General features: G+C 38.7%; 1 protein-coding gene across 1 annotated transcript; it reads right to left on the reverse strand.

Annotated features, from left to right (window-relative positions):
* Positions 1-284: 284 nt before the first annotated feature.
* Positions 285-27,671, reverse strand: nsd1a (nuclear receptor binding SET domain protein 1a). Its single transcript, XM_067457195.1, has 24 exons — positions 26,978-27,671; positions 25,327-26,216; positions 22,311-22,452; positions 21,534-21,706; positions 19,560-21,408; positions 19,362-19,474; positions 19,033-19,240; positions 17,181-17,263; positions 17,024-17,077; positions 16,189-16,237; positions 15,907-16,064; positions 15,573-15,698; positions 14,106-14,229; positions 13,402-13,602; positions 13,096-13,275; positions 10,754-10,910; positions 10,467-10,672; positions 8,387-8,499; positions 7,995-8,264; positions 6,507-6,623; positions 6,269-6,410; positions 6,063-6,169; positions 5,741-5,942; positions 285-3,037 (listed from the first exon to the last, which is right to left on the reverse strand). Exons 2-24 carry the CDS (start codon positions 26,197-26,199, stop codon positions 2,358-2,360), a joined length of 6,327 nt encoding a protein of 2,108 aa, XP_067313296.1. The 5' UTR covers positions 26,200-26,216; positions 26,978-27,671; the 3' UTR covers positions 285-2,357.
* Positions 27,672-27,896: the final 225 nt, after the last annotated feature.

Genomic DNA, 27,896 nt, shown 5'->3' on the forward strand with positions numbered 1-27,896 from the left:
GTGGTTGTGTGGGGCCTCCATGAACATGGTTGGGAGAATAAAACAAACATACATAACACATTTAAACTTATATGGGGTATAGTTTTCACAGGACCCATAGGAATGGTAACATTTATACATTTTCATATGAAAATATGTAATGTCTTTCACTCTTGATTTTGTATTTTGATCGACGCCATTTTATTGTCAGCAATAATTGTTGTGCATTTGATAGAATTTAAAAAACATTCAGAATGTAAACTACTCCCTGGTGCTATCCACTTATAAGGACAGTAAAAAAATGGTGTCTATTGTAAAATTTTACTTATATTTATTATGCACATGGTACAGTACAAAATCATGGGTCTCTAACATGGCAGCAATCTTTTTGCCCAAAATGTCCTCAGGAAACAGTTATCTGTATTTTGTCTTCTTCGTGGTATCAAGGGGGCACAGTGCTGAAACACAGCAGCAGATTTAGCGAACATACAAGAAACAAGGACAACAAAAAATAAGAGAAAAAGGTTATACAAGGTCCATAAATACAGAGACAAAAAGCATGACTTTGAAAGTAACACAGAGCTAAGAAAACAGAAGTACAAAGGTCAATGATGATGATGATAAAGATAAAAAATGCTTTTTAGAAAAGCATCTGCGTGATTAGGTTGCAAAAAGAGCTATAGAGCCAGAAATAAGTGTAAGGCCTAGATATTCAAACAATCCAATATCAGTGATGATGGAACATATCTCCTTTTCCAAACATGTTCTGTTAATACAAACATTACTTCATTATATGAGGCAGTTTTTCAATCAGGGATTGTACCTGGTGCACAATGATATTGCAAACAAAAGGTGCTTTTATAATTTTTTGGGAATAAAGTGATGGTGAGAAAATGTTTGATATTTTTCAATTCTAAAATCATATTGCTGCAAAAGTTAAACCATAATATGACTGCTGGAAACAAAAGTTCCAGTCTGTGAATATTTTTTATTAAAAATATAAAATAATTTGGGTAAAGACAGCATTTATGTTTGAAAAAAAGCATTTTTAAGGGTCATCTGCATTCCCCAAACATAAATGCTTACATGATGGCTTACATGAGTCTAAATTGAGGATGACCAAGCAGCCACAATGAACTTACAAAATAAGTTTCATCACCTAGATCTAAAGAGTATGTTCAATGAGCTTTTAGCTTGGTATTACTAAATGGCTCAAAATGAAAAAAAAAAGTTACTGGCTTCATGAATATAACTGATTTCCTGATCTCTGAAAGAGTGCAAAACATTCAGAGGCACCTTTTAAAGTTTACCTGCTCATAGACATACAAACCTGACTAAACAGAGATCATAACCCACAAATTTGTAACAACGTGGGTGAGAATTTCTTTGACATTCTGAATGGATACCGCAATGAAGCATCTTAAGATTTTGACCAGTATTTTGACACTGGTTAAACTAGGGGACGTACAGATGGGCCTTGTGTAACATCCATCTTATCTAAGAAGTACAAAGTCATCTTTCCTAAAATCATCAAGACTCAAAGGCCACAAACATGGAGAATGAAAGGTGATACAAATCACTCGTCTAGACTTAAAAACTTAACTAAAAGTTTCAAATGCAAGACTGAAATCAAGCTGTGTATGTACTGACTTCTTTGTCCTTTTAGACAGTAGCACTCTTTTTTTTTTTTCACAAATCAGCTGATAAGATGGACTAGGACTCCTATTATTCATTCTCATGTAGCCACTCTGTGACACTAACAGACAGACCTGAAAAAATTATTTCAAGCACCTTGACCCATGGAGCGTAAACCCTGATGATGTAGCTATGTCATTGTAATCACACGATGACGGGTCAGCTGCTTTGGGGTTCTGCATTTTCTTTTTATAAATGATCAGACATGTTCTTAAAAAACCAATTGGTTGATCAATGAAGTGTAATCAAAATCTATGCATGGCAGATTCTGTACGTAAGACAGTATGGTGTGCCCCATTTCAGCCCCCCGTGAGGTCATCCTTCTGTTTAGATCAGAGAATGTAAACAAGTCGAGGAGGAAAATGTAAAAAAAAAAAAAAAAAAAAATGCACAAAAGAGCACCAGACACTATATACCAACAAAAGGACTGTGAAGTCACAGTCCCACAGCACCAGGTCCAACCCTCTTTATGGACTTTTTCAAGAGGACTTGGGTTAAGAAGGCTTAAGAATGTAGCACATGTCCATCTTTCCCAATAGTTGCTTCGCATTTAGCTGGGCACCGAATGGAAAAACGGCAACTGACTTTCCCTGCAGGTCACCCTCTGTGCCCGCTGTCCTCATCAGAGAGAGAGAGAGTTTGTGTGTTCGTGAGATGGATGTCTAGCAAAAATGCAGGAGAGCTCACTTTTCTCCTTCAACAGACTCATCCCATGATGATTCCTGGTCATCCCCCTCAACTTCCCCTAAGTCCTCAGTGCCTTCAAAGTCATCATCCACATATTCATCTCCCCAGTGCACCTCCTCTTCCTCTTCTTCTTCAAACCTCATCCCTTCGTAGTCCATTTCTTCATCCTCCTCCTCCTCCTCATCATCATCATCATCATCATCCACAACCTCAAGGCCTTCATCTTCTCCATCATCCCCGATCACTCCTTCCACCACCTCACCTTCATCGCTCATATCTTCTTCCTTGATGTCCTTAGAAGGGGAAGAGGATGGCAAAACCACATTGTCCACCACCTCGTCTGCATATGGGTCTCTTTGGGCTTGGAACGAGGGTCTGTTTGGGGCAGGAATGAAGAGCGGAGCAGCAGGCGGTAGGGCAGGCTGTGGTATCCTGCCGGATGCTGCCATATTGGGTGGCGGGGGTAGGGCGGGCACATACTCTCGTATCTCGCCCGGTTCCAGAGGATCGGGGCCACATGGGTCGTGCTCGCTGCAGGACAGCTTGCCATCCAGTTTGGATATGAACAGCATTCCCTCACGGTGCTGTTTGCAATAGGAGTTAGGACACATCTCGCAGTAGGACGCTGCCTCCCTCCTGCACACCTTACACTGATGCCATGGACACTCCCAACGGCCTACAAAAATTCACATGGATTCAGTGGAAAAGTTTTTCCATTATTTAGCATTACAATATCAAGAAACTTTCTTTTAAAGTGATGAAAATAATTTAGAACATTTTAGTTTAGTAAGATAATTTTTTTGTTTTCTTTCTTCCAAAAAACAAATGTGTCATATTAAATCGTTTAAACTGAGACACAGGGTTCCCCAGAGGTATCACAAAGAGTTTTTTTCTTTTTTAAGTTACATTTTTATATATTAGGTATGATACATTTATTAAAATATTCATATGCTACTGTTTAATACTGCTTTCTAAAGACTAAAGTGAAAAATCAGGAGATTAACCATGATTATTTTACTCTTGACAGCCAGTCACTAATCTGCATAATACCTCTTGACACAAACAAATAATAGCAAACAGCAAATAATGATTGTGTCATGCTGTAACATACACTACCATTTGTGGTCAGTAAAATTTTTCTTTAAAGAAATTGATACTTAATAAATTACATTTTAAAATATATTAAATTGAAAACTTAAAGGCCCACTGAAGTGCCAGGTACCACATTATTCAATGTGTTGATGTAATTTCCGCTGAAACGGCTTCAGCTGTTAGCAGCTCCTCCCCTTTTTTGAAACAGCCAATAGCGTTTCGTTAATATACAGTTTGACTTGAGCGCAAGAGTGGACCTTTTCTGTTTGGTAAAGCCAGTTTCCTATAACACTGTTTACCAGGGATGCACGATATTAGATTTTTGCCGATATCCGATATTTTTCAGCTCCTTTTGGCCGATGCCGATACCGACGCCGATATATGTTTATTTGTTACCTTTGTTTGGAACCAACACCATTTTGAGCAAAAACTTTTTTTTTTCATTCTGGTTTCAGATTTCTGAGGTCTCTTTACTAAAAGGATTCTTGTTGAAGATAAATAAATGTTAATAAAGTTCTTTGTATGATAAGAGTATATTAAAAGCCCTGAAAATAACAATAATACATTTAACCAATAATAAATAAAATAAAAAAATATTTTTTTACCCCAGATGCAGCTGTAACCTAAATATTGTATTTTGGGATTTAGCATTTGTGCACACCTATTGTAGAGCTCCTTGGATTATTTTTCATCATCCATTTCCTAAAATTTTATTACAGAATAATACACGGTATATAAAAGTATTTAATGTACAAGTGTCTTGCTTGTGATTTATGACATCATTACTGATTTGTTTATTCAGAACAAGAAGTAACTTTAATTTATTAATATTCTACTGTATAACTACTTCTAGTAGTTAGTGTAACAAGTAGTGTATTCTACTTTTCATTGTATAACTGTAACAACAGCGCCCCCACTACATGTATAAATATATAGCGATTTGATGGTCGGGCACTAGGACCTGGAGGAGCTTCTGCTGCTGTGGAGGCTGCCGCGCGCGCTAGAGAGTGGGGAGACGCGATTGGGCTTGTTTTGGGTTCGTTTTGGTCTAGTTGTTGTGAATACCAGGCAAATCTGCTGCTGACGGTCACGTGCATTCACAAATTTAAGGCAGCATTTAAAAACAGTCAATATAAATCACTGTATATGCAATGTATTAGGTTGTTTTCACTTCAAGAATGACCGCAGTGCTGACATGGTCTCATCGCTGTAGCACTCCTTGCACACGTGAGTTATTGCAGGCGCATATTAACATGTTATCATATCGGCAAGGCATATCGGCATAATTTTTTCATTTTGGCCGATGCCGATTTATATATTTTAAGCGTTTATCGGCCGATTCCGATGTTGTGCCGATAATATCGTGCATCCCTACTGTTTACCATTATAATCTCCTCCATATCGCTTTAAAATGCAGCATTCTGTGCAGAATTCAAATGGGTCAATATGTTTGTTGTCTGCGCGGACTTGCGCATATGATCCGCGCTGCACTCTCGTGTCTGTAGTCTAAATTTAGACCAGAGCCGTTGGGATGTGTGCGCTTCTGCGGTGTGTGAAACTAACGTGAAAACACTTTATTCGCCTCAAATGAAAGCATATTTACACTGAATCGTTTCCTATCACATATATAGTGTGCTATGTGCCTTTCACAATGTAGAAATTAGTAAATGTGTGTTAACAACTGACCGATTTCAGCCACCTCTTCAGCAGTGTAGGGGGCGGGCTTTAGATTCTAGAGAGCATTTGGATTGGACAGAAGATTTGACGAGAAAGTGAAGTCTGCGATGATGTCACCAAAATCTGAGATTCGTTTTAACGGAAGTGGGAGACTGTAAATTTTGAATGCTTATATCTCCTAAATGCAAATTTTGTCATAGTTTTGGAACATACCTGCTTATTCATAACTTTAAGGCTAACACAGTCATACTAAAAGCTAAACAACTTAAATTTTGATTTCAGTGGACCTTTAATATATTTTTTCATTACTGTTTTTACTGTGTTTTTTAACAAATAAATCCAACTGTGGTGGGCATGAGATTTTAGAGAGCATTAAAAAAAACTGACCCCAGACATTTAAACTGTAAAATATTTCATTAAAAAAAAATATATTTTCTCAAACTAATATCAATACAAGGAAGAAAGGGGGAGCCTACCATGAAAGAAACACATCATAATGAAACTTCAACATAAGAAACATAAGAACATAAGAAAAAAAACATAAGACAATGAAACATGTTAAACAAATTAGATTCAAAAGACTCATGCTGTTTGAAAATGAGTCACTCACCTGCAGGTCTCCTGGACAGATTCAAACAGTCGGCATGATAGACTTTAGGACAGCCGGGCTTCTTACAAGACACAATCTGCCCTCCATCACCACAGTAGAAACATTCATCCTCTCGCTCCTTGGTGACCTCTAACTGACTCTTGCGCTTCCCAGCAGCCTTCTTCTTCAGTTTCCGTGCCTTGTCGTCAGATGTGGGCTGATTCTGAAGAGAAAATTGTGTCACATGGAGCATGGCGGAATAGGTAAATAATGAAGTACAACATACAAAAAAAACTTTAATCATGAATATAAACAAATCTAAAATACATGCTGCATGCCATACCTTCGGTCTGACACCAAGGAATCCGCTGCAGTTGGACGCCCCACATTTACACACCGTCTTCCCGTTACCCAGACACTCCAAATTGTAGTTGAAAGTGAGTTCAACACCTGAGAAGGTCCGAAAAATGATTAAATATACATTCACCTACTTTCTAGTATCATATTATCTACTTCATATATAACACCATATAATCTATTTAAACCCACCTGTAGGAATGTCCTCTAACGCAAACAGTCCGACCCTGGTGTCTCCATTCACAGTCCACTTCTGTGTCTCACAGTTTGGCTGGCAGCAGTGGTTCATAAAACGTGCTTGGTTTCCTTTTGGCCCGGCATCTATGATGCGATCCTGCACGTACATGACGAACACAGCCCGGTGTCAAAGTAAGTGAAGAACATGTTTATCAGGAAGATCTGGATTGAGAAATCGATTCAGGTGACTGACCTTATCCAGTGTGAGCATGTAGAAGTTACAGATGTCGTTTTCCTGTGCATGTTTGATCCTGGCTCGACACTCCTCTTCGTCAATGACCTCTCCAACATACTCATTCACAAAAGCTCCCTATTGATGACATTATGTAATTAAATGGGGAAAAGAGACATAATTAGTAGTGCACATATAATACCAAATAACTAATGTAAAAAAATATGTCAATAATATATACATACATATTAGTGATGCACGAATTGCGGTTATTATATCTGTGGACACTGCCGATAATCCGCGAGTCCGAATAATAATAAAGCACATTCCAATTAATTGTGGGTGTCATAATTTGACATTAAAAAGTAGAATATGCGTCACAACAAATACGAGTATCTCTTCAGGGAAAACTAGGGATAAATCAAGTGCTGGGTATGTGATATGTAACTTCTGTTAAAGGGATAGTTCAGCCAAAAATGAAAACTACCCCTCAAATCATCTTACGTGTATATGGCACTTTTCTTTTAGACAAATGCAATCAGTTATATTAAAAATGGACTGCCCCTGTTTTGAAGTCTATGTATCCTTTTTTATTTTAGTATAACGTTTTACAATCAATATTTACAAGTACAATATTTATTTAAAATAGTCAAGTCAACTTTATGTATTTACCGCTTTTACAATGCTGATTGTTTCAAAGCAGCTTCACAGTGTTAAACAGGAAAATATTGCAACAAAATTTGATTCGGCTGTACAGTCGCTCTGGAGAAAGCGGTGATGTTATTAGCTTATTTTAATTTATCATATAGCGACAGTGTTGACAGATCAGTATAATAGTAGGTAACTGTAGATGTCTATACATTGTTTAGAGACTGTGATTGCATTGAGCACTATATGTAAAGTGAAATATGCTACAAGAATGTATACTCACAATTGATACCACACAGCTCCGGGGGGATAAATGTATAACGGTAATTTTAATTTTTTGGTGAACTATCCCTAAGAGTTGAATATAACAAACTAATAAAGCATATATCCAGCCTTTGCGTGGGTTGAACATTTAATTTCTTGTGTGTGTTCGGGAAGTTGTAGTGATGAAAACGATGACATTCCAATTTAAGATGGAAGGGAGTAAAACCCGTGTTTATAATACCATATCATACTTAACAGTGAGAATTAGAATTGTGACGATCGGGTGCAGATATCTAAATCAGGGGATAAGGTGGGTGATGATTTATTTTCAATAGCGGATTCGGGTGATGTTAGAACTGAACTGTGCATCTTTTAATACACACACACACACACACACACACACACACACACACACACACACGTTTAAATAGGCATGTTTGGTAACAGTTCTTCTAACCCTAATGGATGGAGTGTGTAGCTTATTTCTTAAACAACCATGTAGGAATGTCAAGATTAATTTATCTATTATCTACTATCCACTGCCATTTTATGTCAACTCCTTAAATAAAACGGTAGTAACAAGTAAAATGTGCCCACCTTCTTGATGTCAGACACACTGCGTAAACCCCACCCGCGTGACAGTGTCCTGAAGATCTCCACCTCGGTGTATTGACGTTTGGTGAAGCTCTGGTTCTGACAATGCTCCCCTGCTGGACACACTTGAGGATGACACTCGTACATTAGCATGCGATTGATGCACTCCGAGTCAATGCCGCACGGGTTCTCATCTGTGGCTTTACAGTTGCAGCGTGGTATCTCAGATAGATCTGCTGTGATTATTTGCACCTTCCCTATTGGTTTGTTCACCTGAGCGAAAATCGATCAGTGTACATGAGATCAGTGTCACTATCTGAGAGGGGGGGCATTAAGAACGATATTAACACAGAAGATATGTCTGAAAGGAATGGTTCACTCTCTGTTGTCATTACCTTAATGTGTTTGTAAGGAGGAGGTTTCTTGTCGTTCTTCCTGTCTTCTTGAAGCTGTCTCATCTCTTTCTCCGCCAGCAGTTCCCTGAATCTTTCAGCTGCTTCATTTAAAGCTAAGAAAAATAAAACAAATAAATCTTTAAACCCATTTTCTTTTAGTATTGAATGAATTCACATTTTAAAGCAGTCATGACAGATTTAAAAAAAAAAAATATTACTACTATGTTCCTTGAGGTTCACGTATAATGTAAAAAAAAACTGACAAAAACAAATAAAATATTAAAAAATTTAACCATCATTCTGACCCTCTGTCTGAAATTATACATTTTTAATGGGCGGCTGTTTTAAAGTTTGTCAATAAACAGCTTACTGTTATGATTGGCTAAGGTCATTGCATAGAACAAATTATCCAAACACACATATAACCCCCCAATGCGAACCAGGATACATAAATAAACCATCCACAGAGATGCAAACGAGCTGCTTAAACAGGACACATCAAAGCTAATGTTCTTTCACTTTTCCATTTGTCCTGTTGTCCACAGATTCAAGCGCATGGAGTACGTCAATAAATTGAATGGGCATCTGTATACTGTATCCAGTGTAGACAGTGTCAGTTAAAATAATGGGTTCTATTTGCTTTGGGCCCGATTCTTGCGTCTGGCTTAGACTGAAGTCAGCCATTATAAAATACATACATGCAAGTATAAAACAGTCAACTTTCTTCAAACTCACTCCCTCACCCACTCACCCAAAAATTACAATATATAAAATTGTTTACAGTTCTGTTTTGTCTTTAGCCACAACTTAAAGGGTTAGTTTACCCAAAAATTAAATTTATGTCGTTCCTCACCCATAAGACCTCCATTCTTCTTCGGAAGTTTAATATATTTTATGTTTAGTCCGAGAGCGTATCTAAGTGTATGCACACTATACTGTCCATGTGTGACATCGGTTAATTAATTAGAAATTTCTCTTGAAGCATCGAAAACACATTTTGGTCCAAAAATAACAAAAACTATTACTTTATTCAGCATTGTCTTCTTCAAAACCTCAAAACCTTTTCAAACCTCAAATAAAGATTCAAATGGTTGTGAATCAGCAGATTTATTCATGATTCGGATCACCAGTATCACGTGATTTCAGCAGTTTGACACGCGATATGAATCATGAATCAATAAGCTGACGGTTTGAATTTTTATTTGAGGTTTGAAAACAAACACAGAAGAGAAGACCATGCTGAATAAAGTCGTAGTTTTTGTTACAAAAACTGTGGTTGCATAGGACTTTAGTTAACTTTAGTTAGTGTGTAATGTTGCTGCTTGAGCATACACAGTATCTGCAAAGTTACAGCGCTGAAATTTCAATGCAAATGGAGATATTGTCTTTTAAAGTTATGGCAGTTTATTGCCTACAAAAACATCCGGTTTTGGACTACAACGAGCTTCTTCCCGGGTTGGTGACAACATAAGCCCTTGCTAGTGGCTTCTGCCCGTAATGTAAGGGGTGTGGCATTTCTGGACACCTGTGCCTGGCACTTCAGCCAATAAAAATACATGAAACTGTATTTGGCCATCTAAGCAATCTAAGACCAGTGTTTTTCGGAGGGATGGGCTTCATAGAAGCAGGAAGCAAATGAGCCGTTCAAAGTACAGTGGAGACAGCGGTGTGGAATAAAGGTAAAATATAAGAAAAATATGGCTAAGTATTAAGACATGTTATACTGCGCCCCATAAACACAACCAAGCCTAGAAAAAAAACATGGAACCACCCCTTTAACCAACTGATGTCACATATGGACTACTCTGATGATGTTTTTGGATAGTATGGATAGCATGGATAGTATAGTGTGCATACAATTGGATACGCTCTCGGACTAAATATAAAATATCTTAAACTGTGTTCCGAAGATGAACGGAGGTCTTAAGGGTGTGGAACGGCATTAGGGTGAATCATTAATGACATACATTTAATTTTTTGGGGTGAACTAACCCTTTAAGTCTGGAAGTGAACTTTTAAAAAGTCAGATATGGAATGGCCATGGACACCGTGTTAGATAAATGCTAGAATATAAAACTACCTTTCTTATAGATGGCATCTGCACCCTTTCCCATTTTTTCCTTATTGTTGGCATCCCCTTCCATGTAGGGAAAACAGCGAGCTTGATAGGTCCACACATAGTCTTTGGAGCCAAAGAAGTGTACAGGAAACTCCCCCACCTCATGCCTCATACGGTAGATGTTCTCAGGAACGTTTTTTGGTTGAGTCACTTCAGCAGGCCACCACCTGACACAAATGCATCCTTGAATATCATCAATATTGCACTATAATTTTTGGAGGATTTTTTTTTTTAAAACAAACACAAACCTATAGCGGCCCACTTTCACCCAAAGAATGTCCTTGTAATGGGGTTTCTTTCCTGCTCGACAGTCGTTACAGAACCAGCTTCCCTGGGGCATGTCAATGCTCAGACACTCACGGTGAAAGGCAGCAGGGCAAGATTCACAGCAGAGCAGACTTCCTCCTAAAGAATTAAGGGCCCATTTTTTGACAGTTTTATCACCCATCAGGTAAATATTGCAAGTTAAGCACCACTGATAAGAGAATACAGTGCCTTGCGAAAGTATTCGGCCTTTTGGCACATTTCAGGCTTCAAACATAAATATATGAAACTGTAAATTTTTCAGAAAAATCAACAACAAGTGGGACGCAATCATGAAGTGGAATGAAATTTATTGGATATTTCAAACTTTTTTAACAAAACAAACTGAAAAATTGGGCGTGCAAAATTATTCGGCCCCCTTAAGTTAATACTTTGTAGCGCCTCATTTTGCTGCTTACAGATTACAGTTGTAAGTCGCTTGGGGTATGTCTCTATCAGTTTTGTACATCGAGAGACTGACATTTCTGCCCATTCCTCCTTGCAGAACAGCTCGAGCTCAGTGAGGTTGAATGGGGAGCGTTTGTGAACAGCAGTTTTCAGTTCTTTCCACAGATTCTCGTTTGGATTCAGGTCTGGACTTTGACTTGGCCATTCTAACACCTGGATATGTTTATTTTTGAACCATTCCATTGTAGATTTTGCTTTTGGATCATTGTCTTGTTGGAAGACAAACCTCCTTCCCAGTCTCAGGTCTTTTGCAGACTCCATCAGGTTTTCTTCCAGAATGGTCCTGTATTTGGCTCCATCAATCTTCCCATCAATTTTAACCATCCTCCCTGTCCCTGCTGAAGAAAAGCAGGCCCAAACCATGATGCTGCCACCACCATGTTTGACAGTGGGGATGGTGTGTTCAGGGGGATGAGCTGTGTTGCTTTTACGCCAAACATAACGTTTTGCATTGTTGCCAAGAAGTTCAATTTTGGTTTCATCTGACCAGAGCACCTTCTTCCACATGTTTGGTGTGTCTCCCAGGTGGCTTGTGGCAAACTTTAAACGACACTTTTTATGGATATCTTTAAGAAATGGCTTTCTTCTTGCCACTCTTCCATAAAGGCCAGATTTGTGCAGTATACGACTGATTGTTGTCCAATGGACAGAGTCTCCCACCTCAGCTGTAGATCTCTGCAGTTCATCCAGAGTGATCATGGGCCTCTTGGCTGCATCTCTGATCAGTCTTCTCCTTGTATGAGCTGAAAGTTTAGAGGGACGGCCAGGTCTTGTTAGATTTGCTGTGGTCTGATACTCCTTCCTAGCCTAGAAATCTAGACGCACCCTAGCGGCAGCAAATTTAATCTGCCCGCAAGTGTCGTCTAGAAACTCACAATACCCTTTTGAGCTGTATTCCCCTCACTCTGGACGAGCCAATCACATCGTGTATAGAGTCGGCGGGCGGGGCCATAATGACGACGGCCGAGTTGCGTTTGCGTGCTTCTAGTAAACACAGAAACTGGCGAACGGCGGCGGTCTTTCGAATCAGCTTTGACTGCGATTCTGGAAGACTTGGAGTTAAGCTTCTCTCTGAGAAAAGAACAAAGAACGGCACTGAAGTCATTCTTAAAAAGGGAAGATGTGTTCGGAGTTTAGCCGACCGAATACGGTGAATGTTTAATCTTTCAACAAGCTCTGTTTCACCTTCGTTGCTCTGGTTGGTGTAGCGATATCCTATCGCGTGCAGAGGGAGTTTGAAAGACAACCATTTATCCCGCCCCTCGGATTGAGCCCTGTCTATGGTGAGTTTCCAGACCAAACATCTTGATGTGGGTCTGGCTTGTCAGGCTAACTCCTTCCATTTCAATATAATCTTGCACAGTGCTCCTTGGGATGTTTAAAGCTTGGGAAATCTTTTTGTATCCAAACCCGGCTTTAAACTTCTCCACAACAGTATCTCGGACCTGCCCGGTGTGTTCCTTGTTCTTCATGATGCTCTCTGCACTTTAAACGGACCTCTGAGACTATCCCAGTGCCGGTGCATTTATACGGAGACTTGATTACACACAGGTGGATTCTATTTATCATCAATAGTCATTTAGGTCAACATTGGATCATTCAGAGATCCTCACTGAACTTCTGGAGAGAGTTTGCTGCACTGAAAGTAAAGGAATTAACGAAAAGAAATTCCACTTCATGATTGTGTCCCACTTGTTGCTGATTCTTCACAAAAAGTTTCATATATTTATGTTTAAGCCTGAAATGTGGCAAAAGGTCGCAAAGTTCAAGGGGGCCGAATACTTTCGCAAGGCACTGTAGTTACAATTGGTGTACGTACCTTCAGAACACACAAAACACCAGCTGACGTTAATGTGTTCATGGTTTTTGCACCCTTTGCGTGGAGTGAAGTGGTTGGGGCACAGGAAGCTGTTATTGGCCAATGGAACGCTGCCGGCAGCCATACAGTAGTCATTGGCATGGTAGGCCACAGGGCAGCGCACACAGCGGGTCAAACGGCCTGTGAGATCGGCAAGTTATGATCACGGACACATCCTTTTGTTATATTTTTTTCAAACAACAGATTTATTTCTTTAAATCAATAAATTTTTAATCTTTGCATATGCAATAGCTGAATGATGGGCACCTTTGGAGATACCAGGGTTGGTGGGGTTAGTGATGTAGCAGGACAAACAGACGTGGAGGGAGCAGCGGAAGCCACGGTTTTGAGCGATGGTGGGGGAATGTTTCAATATGCATTCCATATGATAAAACTTCCCACACACCGGGATCATACACCTCCTGACCTCCTTGTCAGGCTTTTTACACACAAAACATGTGTGGACACCTACAGGAAGGAAAGACGTAGAAATTCAAATCAGAGTATTACAATGTAATCAAGATTGACTATTCTTTTTTCACATTTTTTTTTACCGAATACTGCAGTAGTTATTATAAATTATTTAGCTGTACACATCTTTTTTTTAAATAATGTGCCCTTGTAATCTTTAATCAAAAGAAGTTCCCCTCTCGCAGCAACATTTCTTCTCTTCTCTGAAGACGTGTTTACTAGAGTGAGAGCAGGACAGCCTGTCACTCACATGGGATCACAGCAATAGCAAACCACAACCATCCAATACAGAAACTTCATTGATATAGGTACGTTCCAATAGAGAAGAAAAAAACTGTCACAACATCCGTTTCATGTTCACTTTAATGTGTTCACTGTGTAATCATTATTGAACTAAACTTTTTTTTCATGCAACTGGATTTTTGAGGACTGACTGCCTCATGAATCGATTGCAATATCATAATTTGAAGTAGCTGATGTGTTAAGTGCTGGTCACTCACCCGTCTTACACTCTTGGCAGATAAACCGGCCTTTAGGTGTTTCAGTGAGGCCAATGCACTGCAGATGGAAGGCACCACAGCACTGCCCCTCACAGAGGAGCAATTCACCCGTCTTCTCACATACCTACACCATATAGTCCCAAAACAGTTTTACACTGAACAGCTATAACAATTTTTAGGCCATACACTACCGTTCAAAAGTGTTTTGGCAACACTTTACAAAAAGGTCTCATTAGTTAACATTAGTTAATGTATTAACTAACATGAACTAACCATGAGCAGTTTGTTACTGTATTTGTTAATCTTGTTAGTTAATAAAAATCCAGCTGTATATGGTTTGTTCATGTTAGTTCACAGTTCATTAAATAATGTTAACAAGATTTTAATAATGCATTAGTAAATGTTGAAATTAACATTAACAAAGATAAATAAATGCTTTATAAGTGCAGTGCATTAATGTTAACTAATGAAACCTTATTGTAAAGTGTTACCAGTTTTTTTATGACTTATGCACACCACTTTTAAAATAAAGTACAACTTTTATACTTAACTAAATACTTAACTTAATATTTAACTTAACTAAAAAGTACAACTTTTTTACTTAAAGTTTATAGTATTATATTGTGTACTAAGACCGAAGGAAAATGAAAAGTTGCAGTTTTCTAGAAAGATATGGCTAGGAACTGTACTCTCATTCCTGCGTAATAATCAGGAAACTTTGCTGCCATACCATGAGTGCAGCGGTGCAATGATATTATGCAGTGCCTGAAAATAGGCTAACTTCCATCAATAACCCACGTAACAACCTGCTTGCACAGAGAGCATGCTGGGGACTATTTTCAGGTGCGATGGCACGGCAGCAATGAGCGTATAGTCCAAAGCCATATCAGTATTAAAAGTTGCAACTTAATTTTCCGTCGATCTTAGTACACAATGTAACTATACACATCACAACAAGCAAATAGGCAAATGTTGGTGTTATTTTGTCACTTATCGAGAAGTAGGCTAGATGAAGCCATTTACCTTCAGTCTTTGTGCTAAGCTAGCGGTGGGTGCGTCGGACAGGGTTATGGCACGAGCGGAGATGAAAACAGTATTTATATAATACTACTATATAATACTACTATAATACTATATAATAGTGGAATTTTTTAACTCTGGGGGATACGGTGAATAAGCTAAAGTCCCAAAAGTGGGTATTTATGCTGATTTAGTGAGCAAACCTTTTTGTAAGGATCTTTGATGAACAGAAAAGTAGAAAGGACAGCATTCATTTGAAATTGATTTTTTCTTCATTACCAATTTTGATCAATTTAATAATAAAAAGCTTCTTTAAAAGAAATTTAAAAAAATCTTATTGAGTGCGAAACTTTTGCATGGTGTGTATCAATATGACCAAGCTCCTAAACAAAACAAAATTTAAAATTATTAACTACATCCAGTATTTGGTATATCAAATATTTTTACCTGGCAAACATTCTCCTTCAACGACGCACCTCCGCCTCGCTCCCCTGATTTTCGATTTGTCAAGAAGTCACCTGATAAAGAATCTCTGCTTGAAAAAGCACTATCATTGAGTCCTGCACCAAAAACCTGAAAATTAAACAAAAAAACAGCTAGGTAGGTATGCAGGTATGCATGCAGGTATGTATCGTATGCACACACACACATATACATATAAATCTATATATATATAAATGTATTTTGAATATAACATGGGAAAACTTATACAGGTTTGGAATGACACAAGGTTGATTAACTGATGGCATCTGATGAAAAATGTGTAGTTTATAATAATGACCTCAGAGATTAGAGAGTCCTCGCCATCAGTGTGTGGCTCCTTTGCCTGAGGCTTTGATGGGCTACACTGCTCTCCTTCAAGCTGGTTCTGGCAGACACTAGGTGTGTCCTCCTGGATTGGGGACAATGTTCTTATCTCTTCCTCGCTTTGTGCTGCCGCTGAGGATGTCAGAAATAAATCTCATTGTACATTTTTCAAAAATACAATGGTGGATCATTTAGAATATTCTCAATAAAATACAACAAATACATGACAAAATATAGTTACGCATGAAAAACAAACCTGATGCAGCACAAGGGCTTGATGCCGTAGGTCCAGGCTCTTCTGGTTTCTATAAAAACATCAGTAGCATCACTTGTCAGACAGTATTACTATTTAACAATGGATAAATTATTTTTTGAAACATTACATTTACATTAGTAATTTAAAAATACATTTGACAAAAGGCATTTGATTTAATGCCTATTACCATTAAAAAACACTCAGTTTAAAAGGACAGTTCACCCAAAAATAGTGTAATTTACTCACGTCGTTCCAAACCCGCAAGACATTTGTTCAAATCTAAAAGCCTTCTATACTCTCAATTGACCGCTACCATTTAGACGTTAAAAAGTTAATAAAAAGATCTTAACACTAATCCATGAGTTGAGCGGTTTAGACCAAATTTTCTAAAGAGACAAATCAGTATATGACAAACAGATTGATTTTAGGCTTTTATTCACATTTATAAACATTTATCAACTCACACATTAGTTGAAGTCGATAACTGTGTTAGGCAGCACGCTTGAGCTTCCGCAAGAACCAATGATGTTCATTCTGATGTTAAGTAGCACGCTTGAACTTTATCAATAAACAATGAGGTTTATTCTCATGTATTACGCTGCATGCTTGAGCTTCTGCTAGAACCAATGAGGTTCATTCTCGTTTTACCCACCACTTTGTGTTTTGAAGTGTCAAAGTGGTAGTTGTCTATGGAGGGATATAAAGCTCTTGGATTTCATTACAAAGATCTTAATTTGTGTTTCAAAGATGAACAAAAGTTTTACGGTTTGGATCGACACTAGGCCGAGTAATTTTTGGGTGAACAAACCCTTTTAAGTGCATCCCAAAACATTACCTGCAAATCTTTGACACCCGAGTCGTCTTGGTTGTTATCTTGTGGTTCACTCTCCTTAAATAGCAGAAGTAAAAGAAAAACAAACAAATGCAAAAAAGACCCCAAAACATGTAATAATTTTCGTAAATCATATCAAGACCACAAATTCAGCACTCACCTCTTTCTTTGGGACCTTTACAGAATCTCCCTCAAAGCTGCAGTCTAGAATTTTATGCACAGGCTTACGTGGCCTCTTTCGATCTGAGGATGCCGCAAAAGCAATATAAAGTGTGTTTATACAGTGCATCCGGAAAGTATTCACAGCACATCACTTTTTCTACATTTTGTTGTTACAGGCTTATTCGAAAATTTATTCAATTTATTATTTTGTTCCCCTGATTCTACAAACAATACCCCATACTGACAACTTGAAAGAAGTTTGTTTGAAATCTTTGCTAATTTATTAAAAAATAAGGGGGGGTGGGGGGTGGGTATGCACAGCCTCTCTCCTATTCTTCTTTGCAGGACCTCTCAAGCTCCATCAGGTTTGATGGGGAGTGTCACAGCCATTTTCAGATCTCTCCTGAGATGTTCAATTGGGACTCAAGGACATTCACGGAGTTGTTCCATAGCCACTCTTTTGTTATCTTGGCTGTGTGCTTAGATTCATTCATCTAAGGTTCAGAATGCTCTGGAGCAGGTTTTCATCAAGGATGTCTTTGTACATTGCTGCATTCATCTTTCACTCGATCCTGACTAGTCTCCCAGTTCCTGCCACTGAAAAACATCCCACAACATGATGCTGCCACCACCATGCTTCGCTGTAGGGATGGTATTGGCCAGATGATGAGTGGTGCCTGGTTTTCTCCAGATATTACGCTTGCCATGCAGGCCAAAGAGTTCAACCTTTGTTTCATCAGACCAGTAAATTTTGTTTCTTGTGGTCTGAGTCCTTCTGGTGCCTTTTGGCAAACTCCAGGTGGCCTTTTACTGAGGAGTGGCTTCCGTCTGGCCACTCTACCATATAGGCCTGATTGGTGGAGTGCTGCAGAGATGGTTGTTCTTATGGAAGAGTCATCTTTCTCCACAGAGACACACTGGAGCTCTATCAGAGTGACCACTGGGTTCTTGGTCACCTCCCTGACTAAGGCCCTTCTCCCCTGATCACTCATTTTGGCCAGGTGGCCAGCTCCAGGAAGAGTCCTGGTGGTTTATCATTTACAAATGATGCAGGCCACTGTGCTCATTGGGACATTCAATGCTGCAGAATTTCTTTTTTGGACTTCATGGCTTGGTTTGTGCACTGACATGCACTGTTAACTGTGAGACCTAATATAGAAGGTTGAATGTATATTGAATGTACCACAGGTGGACTCTAATCAAGCTGTAGAAACATCTCAAGGATGATCAGTAAAAGCAGGATGCACATGAGCTCAATTTTGAGTGGCAAAGGCAGTGAATACTTATATCCATGTGATTTTTTTTGTTGTTGTAACAAATTTGCAAAGATTTCAAATAAACTTCTTTCACATTGTCATTTAAAAAAAAATCAATTTAAAGGGTTACTTCAGTGATTAGCATAATGGCTTTGTATCAGTAGAACTCTTTGTATCGGTGACTCACTCATTATATTGAACAGACACGTTCAGTTTTTTGTCTTCTCCAACTCAGTCACAGTAATCAAGTTGGTGGCTTTGAGAATGGCCACACAGGGCAGCAAAGCATTCTGGGAATTGTAGTCTTTCATCCCCATGAGACAAAAATACATTTTCTGTCTTTTCTCAGTCTAGAAGGCACCAAATTCAATAATAATTTCACATCTCTACTACATTGATGACCCCGTTTAAATACAGATTCATCTTCCCAGTGCTGAAGTACCCCCTTAAATGACTTTAAAAGTACCAATTTTGGAAAAAGGCTGTAACATAACAAAATGTGGCAAAAGTTAAGCGCTGTAAATATTTCCTGGGTGCACTGTACATACAGCTGAAAGTTTGAGACACAAGGTGTCTTAAACTACACATTCTTACCAGATTTCTTCTCACAGGACTCTCTGTCTAACGATGTGCCTCCACAGGGTGGTGATAACGGTAAAGATGGGACGAGACCATCTGGTTGTTGTTTCTGCTCATCTTCTGTGGCCTGCTCAGAGGGTTTTTCAAGTGAAGAGCTTAAACTATCAGGTTCAATCTGTTCTGATGCCGGCTGTGCAGCATTAGTGTTGGTGATGCAAGATCCCTTCAAGAAAGGCATGAAAGAATATTATTAATTTATTTCAAAACAGTTTGCAGGTTCAAGACCATTGGGTCAACAGAAACACTGTTATGTCTTGTAGAATAGTATTGTAAACTTAGCTTACTGTTTTACAGGAATCAGGGGTTTTCTTTGTTTTCTTCTTTGTGGAAAATATTTGATCATATTCTTCACTCCATTCAATCAGCCTCTTGCTTGGTTTTCTGAGTCTTTTGTTTTCTGAGAACAGAAGAATTTATTGAATTTTGCACTAAACATTTATGAGATTTTGTGAACTTTTGAGAGTTATTATTTCAGAGTTTACCTGAAGCATCTTTTTTATCAGGACTGTCAGAATGAGCAGTTTCTTGAAGAGTGTCTTTGAAGACTCCATTTAGCTCTGGGGACACCTTCACTACATCTGGATTCAGACTAACCGAATCACTTTTTGCCTTGGTGCTTTTCCCAATGCCACACTCAAATTTTTGCCATCGCTTTTTAGGAGCAACCTTGGAGATGGTGCCCTTGCCACAGACATCAGGAACAGCATCACTGTGAGAGTTAGAAAGTTCCCCTAACAGAGGCAAACCCTTTTCAAGTGCATCCAAACCTATTGAGGAGTTATGCTTCTTTAGAGGAGAGGCTAAACTGTTTCCTTCATCATCTTCATCTTTTTGAATCTCCTTTTTTGCAGCTGATTTTGGCTTAGCCTTGCTCTGTTTTGAGCTGTTTGGCGTTGACGTCTTACCCTGCCGACTGTTCTGATCCGCAATCGCCTTCCAGTCCTTTTCACAAGGCACCTCATTCGTTGCATCTTCTCCAGGTGAGATCAGTGAAGGTTCTTCCTTAATAAGAGAGGATGGAGATGTGGGAGGAAGTGTTAAAGGCTTCCCTTCCTTCTCCCGGCTATCGTGCATGTCCTTCAGGAGCATTAGGAAAGTGCTGAATTTGTAGTTTGAATCCGCACGGAGCGAAGATTCTCCTGAACTGCATTCCTCTTTGACAAGAGACCTGAAAGAAAGCTCCTTCATATCCTGGAAAGCATCCATGGGAGAGACAGAAGGAGACGGGATGGATGAAGATGATGTGTCCGAGATCATGCTCTCGTTTTTAACAGAATTAGGGGAGGATTCAGTCACTTCTGATTTGGGTCCTTTATGTCGGGGTCCATTATGAACGCCATTTTTCTCCTTTCGGATTCTGGTAAATTTAATAAGAGTTGGGTTTGGGGGTGTGTGGGAGATGGAGGCATCAGTGGACTCTTCACTGGCCTCCGTTTTTACCTCCCATTGTTGTTTTAACAACTTAGAATGGTCAATGGGGGATGAGCACTTGTTGTAAATCTCTGAGCATTCATCTCCATCACATGGTGAGAGAGACTTTGGCTCCTGACTTAAGTCTTTTTCCTCGGTTTCTTCGCTGGCGGCAAGTGCTCTTGACATTAAGCCACTGCTGGCAGGAAAATAGAAAGAGTGCATGGCAAAAGACCCATCTGATGACCCTGGGGAACTGCTTTCCTTCTGTCTGGAGTTCGTAGCCCTAAGTGTTTTATCTTTGGGCGCTGACTTCTTTAGCTTACTGTTTGTTGTGCATTTTGAACTAGACTCTGTTTTCTTCACCGGCTTGTTCGCAATGGCTTTTGTCGTCTTTTTACTTGGCTGTATTTTCTTAGGTTTAGTGCATGGTTCTTTTGCCACCTCTACTTGCATTAATTCCTCTGAACGTTTGGGGCACAGAATCCTCGGGACAGAGTCAATATCTGAATACGGACTATCTAGGGGGTCTGATTTGTGTCGTTCAGCAGCTGTGGAAGGTTTGTAGTTGTCTGATGATGGGTTTGATTTTGATTTAGATGATAAAGACCTATCATTTAGTTTCAAAAGAGATTTTACAGTTAAGCTTTTCTTTCTAGTTGCCTTCTTTTTGCTTCCAGTGTCAGGTTTTCCCCTGTTCTTAACAGATGCATCTAGTCCGTTGGTCAAAAGTGAGCTTGATGATGTGGACTGTGTATTAGACATTGGGCAAGTGGGACTTTTTGGTGCCTTTTCTTCTGTAATAGGCATGTGCACATCATGATCTAAAGACAATGGAGGTTCACTTTTCAACCATTTGGTCAGTGCTGCCTCTGCCTCCAAGACACTAGCTTTCCATGATGGCATTAGACGCTTAGGAACCTGCAGAATGAACAAATACTTTAAATTTTCTATTAAAAGCATTAATGCATTCATTGTTATTCATTGATAACCATTTATTGTTCCAATTATAAGTTGCATTGTAGCATTATAAGTTGCAACACTACCGTGTATTTGTAATCTTTGTCCTTCTGTCTTCCTCTCCGTCTCAGAACAGGGAGTTTTTCAAACTGATGACCTCCTTCAAAAGGAAAAGTGGCTTTTGCCGGGACCCAAGCTTGATCTATGATCTCCCCAAACATCCTGACAAAATAGAGGCGGCATGGCCGACGACTGGGATCTGCAAGAAAATGTCATCATTCTGTAACAATATGACAACAATGGGTTCTGAGAAAAGTTAACCTAGAAGACATTTTGGTTACAGAAGTGGAAAAAATTCTAAATATCCTGTTGCATTGCCAATAGAATTATAAATTAGTACATAAGCATTTACTTTCTTGAAAAGTAAAAAATAACATTTACACTTAGTTGTTTGTCTTATACTTATGGAATAAAAGTTGTTCTTTTAATGATACAGACAAATAGTCTTGAAATTCAATGTTGTACATGCACCACCTGTGCGGACACAAAAATTGTGCTGCATGCGTACAGTGTGTGCCTCCTGATGATGGCCGATTCCCAAAACGATTACGTCATGCGAAAGTATACTTCGAGCTTAAACCAAACCCTAAATTTATCCCTAAAGTAAATACAGGTAGGTAATTAATATTACTCTGTATTTGTGCAATTACACTGTAACAACGTCTCTTTAAATAAAGTGTAAACAAAACCAAAAAATATATATTTTTTGATAATAACATGTCCCCCACCATCTCAATGTCACATCAGATGAAAAAATATTTAAAAAAATTAAGCATCCTCTAAGATAAAATAAAATAAATCACCTTTCATTTTGGTGTGCACTTCAATCTGTGGGTCAGTGGTTACATGACAGGGCCACCAGGGTCTGCGGTTGAATTTGGCCCACACAACATCTCCAACAGAGTACTTTACACCTGGGAGCTGCTTCTTCTTTGGGCTGTTGGACTAAAATAAAAAAATTATTTCAATGGTCATTTATCAAAAATCAATCACACGAGACAAGACTGCTTAAAGGGTTAGTTCACCCCAAAATGAAATTGATGTCATTAATGACTCACCCTAATGTCGTTCCACACCCGTAAGACCTCCATTCATCTTCAGAACACAGTTTAAGATATTTTATATTTAGTCCAAGAGCATATCCAAACTGTCCATGTCCAGAAAGGGAATAAAAACATCATCAAAGTAGTCCATATGTGACATCAGTGGGTTAATTAGAATCTCTTGAAGCATCGAAAATACATTTTGGTCCCAAAAATAATAAAAACTACGACTTTATTCAGCATTGTCTCTCTTCCTTGTTTGTGTTCAAACCTCAAATAAAGATTCAAACGGTTATGAATCAGTGAATCGATCAATGATTCGGATCGCCAGTGTCACGTGATTTCAGCAGTTTGGCATGCGATCCAAATCATTGATCGATTCACTGATTCACAACCGTTTGAATCTTTATTTGAGGTTTGAACACAAACAAGGAAGAGAGACAATGCTGAATAAAGTCGTAGTTTTTGTTATTTTTGGGACCAAAATGTATTTTCGATGCTTCAAGAGATTCTAATTAACCCACTGATGTCACATATGGACTACTTTGATGATGTTTTTATTAGCTTTCTGGATAATGCATACACTTGGATACGCTGTCGCACTAAATATTAAATATCTTAAACTGTGTTCCGAAGATAAACAGAAGTCTTACGGGTGTGGAACGGCATTAGGGTGAGTCATTAATGACATCAATCTCATTTTTGGGTGAATTAACCATTTAAACTGTTTGTTTAGGCTACTCTTTTAGCATTTCAGATACTCTCAACTTTGAAAAAAGAGCATTTTGTGGGTGACAACTTAACTCAACCCACACAAGTGGGTAAAATACAGGTCTAGTGCATACTACGGCCATTGTCCAAACTGTGACAAAGATCATGACCAGATAAAGTTTAAAAAAAGAAGTATGAACCAACAAACACTGAGTGTACACCTCTGCTCCACTGGGAAAAAATACATAAAATTGAACTACTAGTAAACAATTCAGTACAACTTTGTGGTTCAATTGCGTTCAGCTTAAGGGAAAGCAAAACAAATGACTTCTGTTCATGACAACTTGCAAATTTAAAAACAACTGGCCAATACCAACTATAAATAAACATACCTCAGCCTACAAGTTGCAAATGTGTTGCTGAAGTCAAATTGTGTAATTTATGCACCACTAATTTCACTACAGAGAATTGCAAAAATAATGAACATTTTTCAAAGTTACCCAAACACTTCCCCTGTGCGCGACTGGTTAAAAAACAGTTAGTCCCATCCCAAATTCACACTACTGGTTTAGCTAATGTTGCTGTGGCAAAGCAATGTTGTGACAGACCCACTGTCTACTCTTTTAGACAAATCAAACTAAAAAATTGAGTTTCTGCATATTAAGCTAAGATAAGAGAAAATATTTTAACTTTAAAAACCTACACAAATGCACACAAAAACTGCACAAATTTTTCTACTATGGTACCAAGCAAAATATTACTACGCAGATATAAATACTGATACTTATTAGCATATATATAAAATCTAATGCATATTGAGGCAGCATTGTTTATCAGATTAAACATTTTATAATGATAGACTTACATACTGGATAAATACATTTTTTTAATTTATCTGCATCAGTTGGTTACTGTGGTCAATTGACAGTTTTTCTGTCAGCTTAAAAAGGTACTGAGATCTGTTACACTGCACCTTGTGTTTTATGATATGTTTGTGTTTATAGTGTGCAAATTAAGCTTAATTAAATTTAAATATTTAAAATTTAAATAATTAATACATACAAAACTACCAGAGGAATTGTTTCTATTCAACATTTTTCTGACTGAATACAACTGGGTTTTTTTTTGTCCATTATAAAACACTCTATTTTGCTTTAATAATAGCAGCACTCAAGGTGCCTAACAGATTTGTGTAAAACTTGATCATGTTCTCCAGCATGATTTGAGCATATTTTGCTTCAATGGAAGCAAAAAGACAAATTAGTTCAAATTTCTCAAACTTGATTAGCTGTTTAGTTACTTCTGTAGAATCTTGTCACGAAATGTCATAACATTTCTTTGAATTTAATGTTTATTACAAGGTTTAAATATGATTTTGAATCAGATTTGTAATGTGGTTTCAGACCTTTGGACCCCACTATGTGTGCATATAAACTCCATTATATATATATATATATATATATATATATATATATATATATATATATATATATATATATATATATATATATATAAAGGGTGCACTGAAATTTCAGCTATTCAATGTCCACAAAATCATAACTCTAGGGTAGGGCATTTTGTTAAATATGTGTACTGTATTATATATTTATTACTTAACCTGTTAGTGGCATCATTATTTAATATATGTTTGAATAAATCTGTCTTGAAGACAAGTTATTAGAGTTTATTAACGTTTAAATGTTTATATTTCACAAATTGGAGTAGAAACAAAAAACTGCCTTATTATGCAATTTAAATGTTTATACAAATGAGTTTTAGCTATTTGAGTGTTGATTATTAAATAAGCTTGATTGATTACAGATTATTAATTTATTAATTATTTTTGGCTTCAGTTGCATACTGAATTTTCAGACCAGAATTTATTTTGGTACATCCCTTCGGGATTATATATGGATTTCCCTTCCTGGACGACAGCATGTTCTTAAGTGGTAACACTATATCCATATTGTACACCTGTTTTTGTACATCTGTTGTACACCTTGATTGTGGGAAAAACCACAATCAAGACAACAAAACAAATCAGTTGAATATAAAATCATCTTACAGGATTTGAATGGGAGTCACTAGGTGAATTTGGTCTTTTAGAGAGACCAGAGTTAAATATTGAAGCGCTGTTCCCAGTGCCAGGTAGATCGCAGTCACTGTCTGAATAATCATCCATACTATCAAAATCCTCCATCATGACCTCAACAGGCAAATGTGAGGGACTAGCAGGAGGGTCAGACTTCACTGTATTTTTAGCAACACGGTTACAACTTCCATGTTTGTTTGTACTTAGGTCCAGCCTGTGACTGCTCAGAGATTTTGTATTGACCAGATTTCGTTTCTGGCATTTCTTTGACGCATCTTTAAATGGTGCCACTGCTTTTCCCCCGGCATCCACATCCTCATCATTATCCTTGCTGTCCCCACTGTCAAACAGTGTTGACTCAAAATGCAAAAATCCATTTGGGATAGATGGAAAGTGTTCCAAGCTATCAGAGCTTACTGGTGAGAAACCATTTTTGTCCAGATCCTGAATAGCAGTCCTGTCAGTGTTTCCTTGCGAACTGGATGCGTGGTAAAGGCCTATTCCGAACTCACTGCCACCGATGGGATTGTGCATGAGCAATTTATTTCGCCCGTGAAAGTCCTTGTCCTGTAAACTCATGTCCGCATGGTTCACCATAGTGGTCAGGTCCTGAAGTCTCCTCAACGGGCTGTAGTTGGAAGTGGATTCTCTTTGATTGTACGCGAACTGCGATGCGGAGAATTTGTACCCAGAGTTCAAGAAATGCATGGCAGACCCCTGGTCCCCCTGTCGCTTTGTGCCATGGGGTCCACAGGAGCTGATGCGGCTATCAAGTCCCTTGGACTCCTGTGGATTGCCACGACACTCCAAGCCATCCCTGCCAGCCACTTTATAGGACTGATTCATGTTGTCATGGCTCCATCCTGCAACAAAATAAACAGGGAAATGCTTTTAGAATGTTTTTAAGATAATATAACCCTTAGAATTATAACTTAGGGATTTCTGAACTTCTAAGGGGGTTGTTGCAACTGGCCACCGAACATGAGTTGTGCATTTAACCAAATGATTCAACAATTTAACAATTAAGCACCAAACAAAAAGATTACACATTATTGACATTTTTAAACACTGTAATATTGCAAAACACCAGAATGCACATGCAATATCCCTGCTGAAAATACAGATTGAGCTGAACTGGAGCGAGTTGGACGACCACACTAGACCAGCATAAACCAGATGCCAGTTTAGATGGTCAAGATGGTTTTTAGAGCATTATAGCCGGTCGACCTGCTAATGACAATCTTACACCGGTTAGAAACCAGCTATCATGTTCCAAAACAGAGCTAGCATCTTAAAGTGGCTTTTGTAACAGGGTCGCTACTCGGGTTTAAGCCGCAAACCTCGTAGGCCGTCTTGTCAAGAATCCATCAAGACAAAGATAAAAAAGCTTGAAAAACTCGACATGAATCGCTATATCGAAGGCACTTTGATATGCCCCTGCTGGACTGTTTAACGATGACCTCTGCCGCGATTTCAGTGTGAAAACGTTGCTTAAAGTGTTACATTATCATCATGTGCATCAACAGTTCCCATACAGTCATACAGCAGTAAAGTAACCCACGACGGTAAGATAAAAATGCACCAAATACAAAAGGTACAGGAGAGAAATAACCCGGTTTCTTACCATTTACGACTCGGTCACGACAAAACCACCGGAAAGCCCTTCAAATTCGAGCATGTAGCGTTACTTTTGGTCAATTTGTGAAAGCGGATCTGCAAAATCCCAGCAGCATTTGCACCAGTAGGCCCGGCCTCAGCACTCATTTCTCTCTCCAACATCAAAAATGGAGATTAATAAATAAACGAGACTGAAACTGAGCGCCTGTCACTTTCCCCCGAAGCACCACGTCAATACATCGAAAGCACGTTTTTTTTTAGCGGCCACGATTTCTATTGAAATACATGATTGTTTGCCCCGCTTGCCGAGTGCCCCTGGTTGTATGTGTGTGTGTATGTGTTAAAACAAGCCCTGACTGCCTCTGTGTGTGTGTGCTGGTAAGAGCGACCAATCGGCATAGCACATACCCAACCCCCCCAGTAAGTGTACATCCACTTAACCCGATTCACTATTTCCCACCAGGTACATCTCTCACTTTAAGAAAATGCATGTGGACAATGTTGCAAACAAACGCGATTTTAACTTTTCCCCCAAATCGTCATGCACAGTCACAGCCAACGCGGTGCTTGTTGGGTGCATGGAACGATACCACAGTGAGCATTTGCTTTTTAACCCTCACGCCATTTGTTTCCTTGTCCTAACAAAGGCGTAACTTCCTCCATTTTAGAGAGACGGTTCGTTCTTTGCAAGGTAGCCGACCACAAGAAGTCATATGAGGATAAAACACAATTTATTGGTCTCGATTAAAATACACAAGCTCCGACATGCTTCATGCTTCAAGTTTTCTTAGCGCATTTTGTGAGTGGTTGGAAATTAGGCCATGCCACGCATAAGTGTAATATGTCAGACAGTTATGGCAAGCGGGTTTAACATGTAACGTTAGTACTGTCACAAGGGCGCCAAGTGTGCGACCGCCCAGGGTCTC

The sequence above is a fragment of the Pseudorasbora parva genome, chromosome 11 (genome assembly GCF_024679245.1).
Source record: "Pseudorasbora parva isolate DD20220531a chromosome 11, ASM2467924v1, whole genome shotgun sequence".
In the NCBI taxonomy this organism is placed as follows: Eukaryota; Metazoa; Chordata; class Actinopteri; order Cypriniformes; family Gobionidae; genus Pseudorasbora; species Pseudorasbora parva.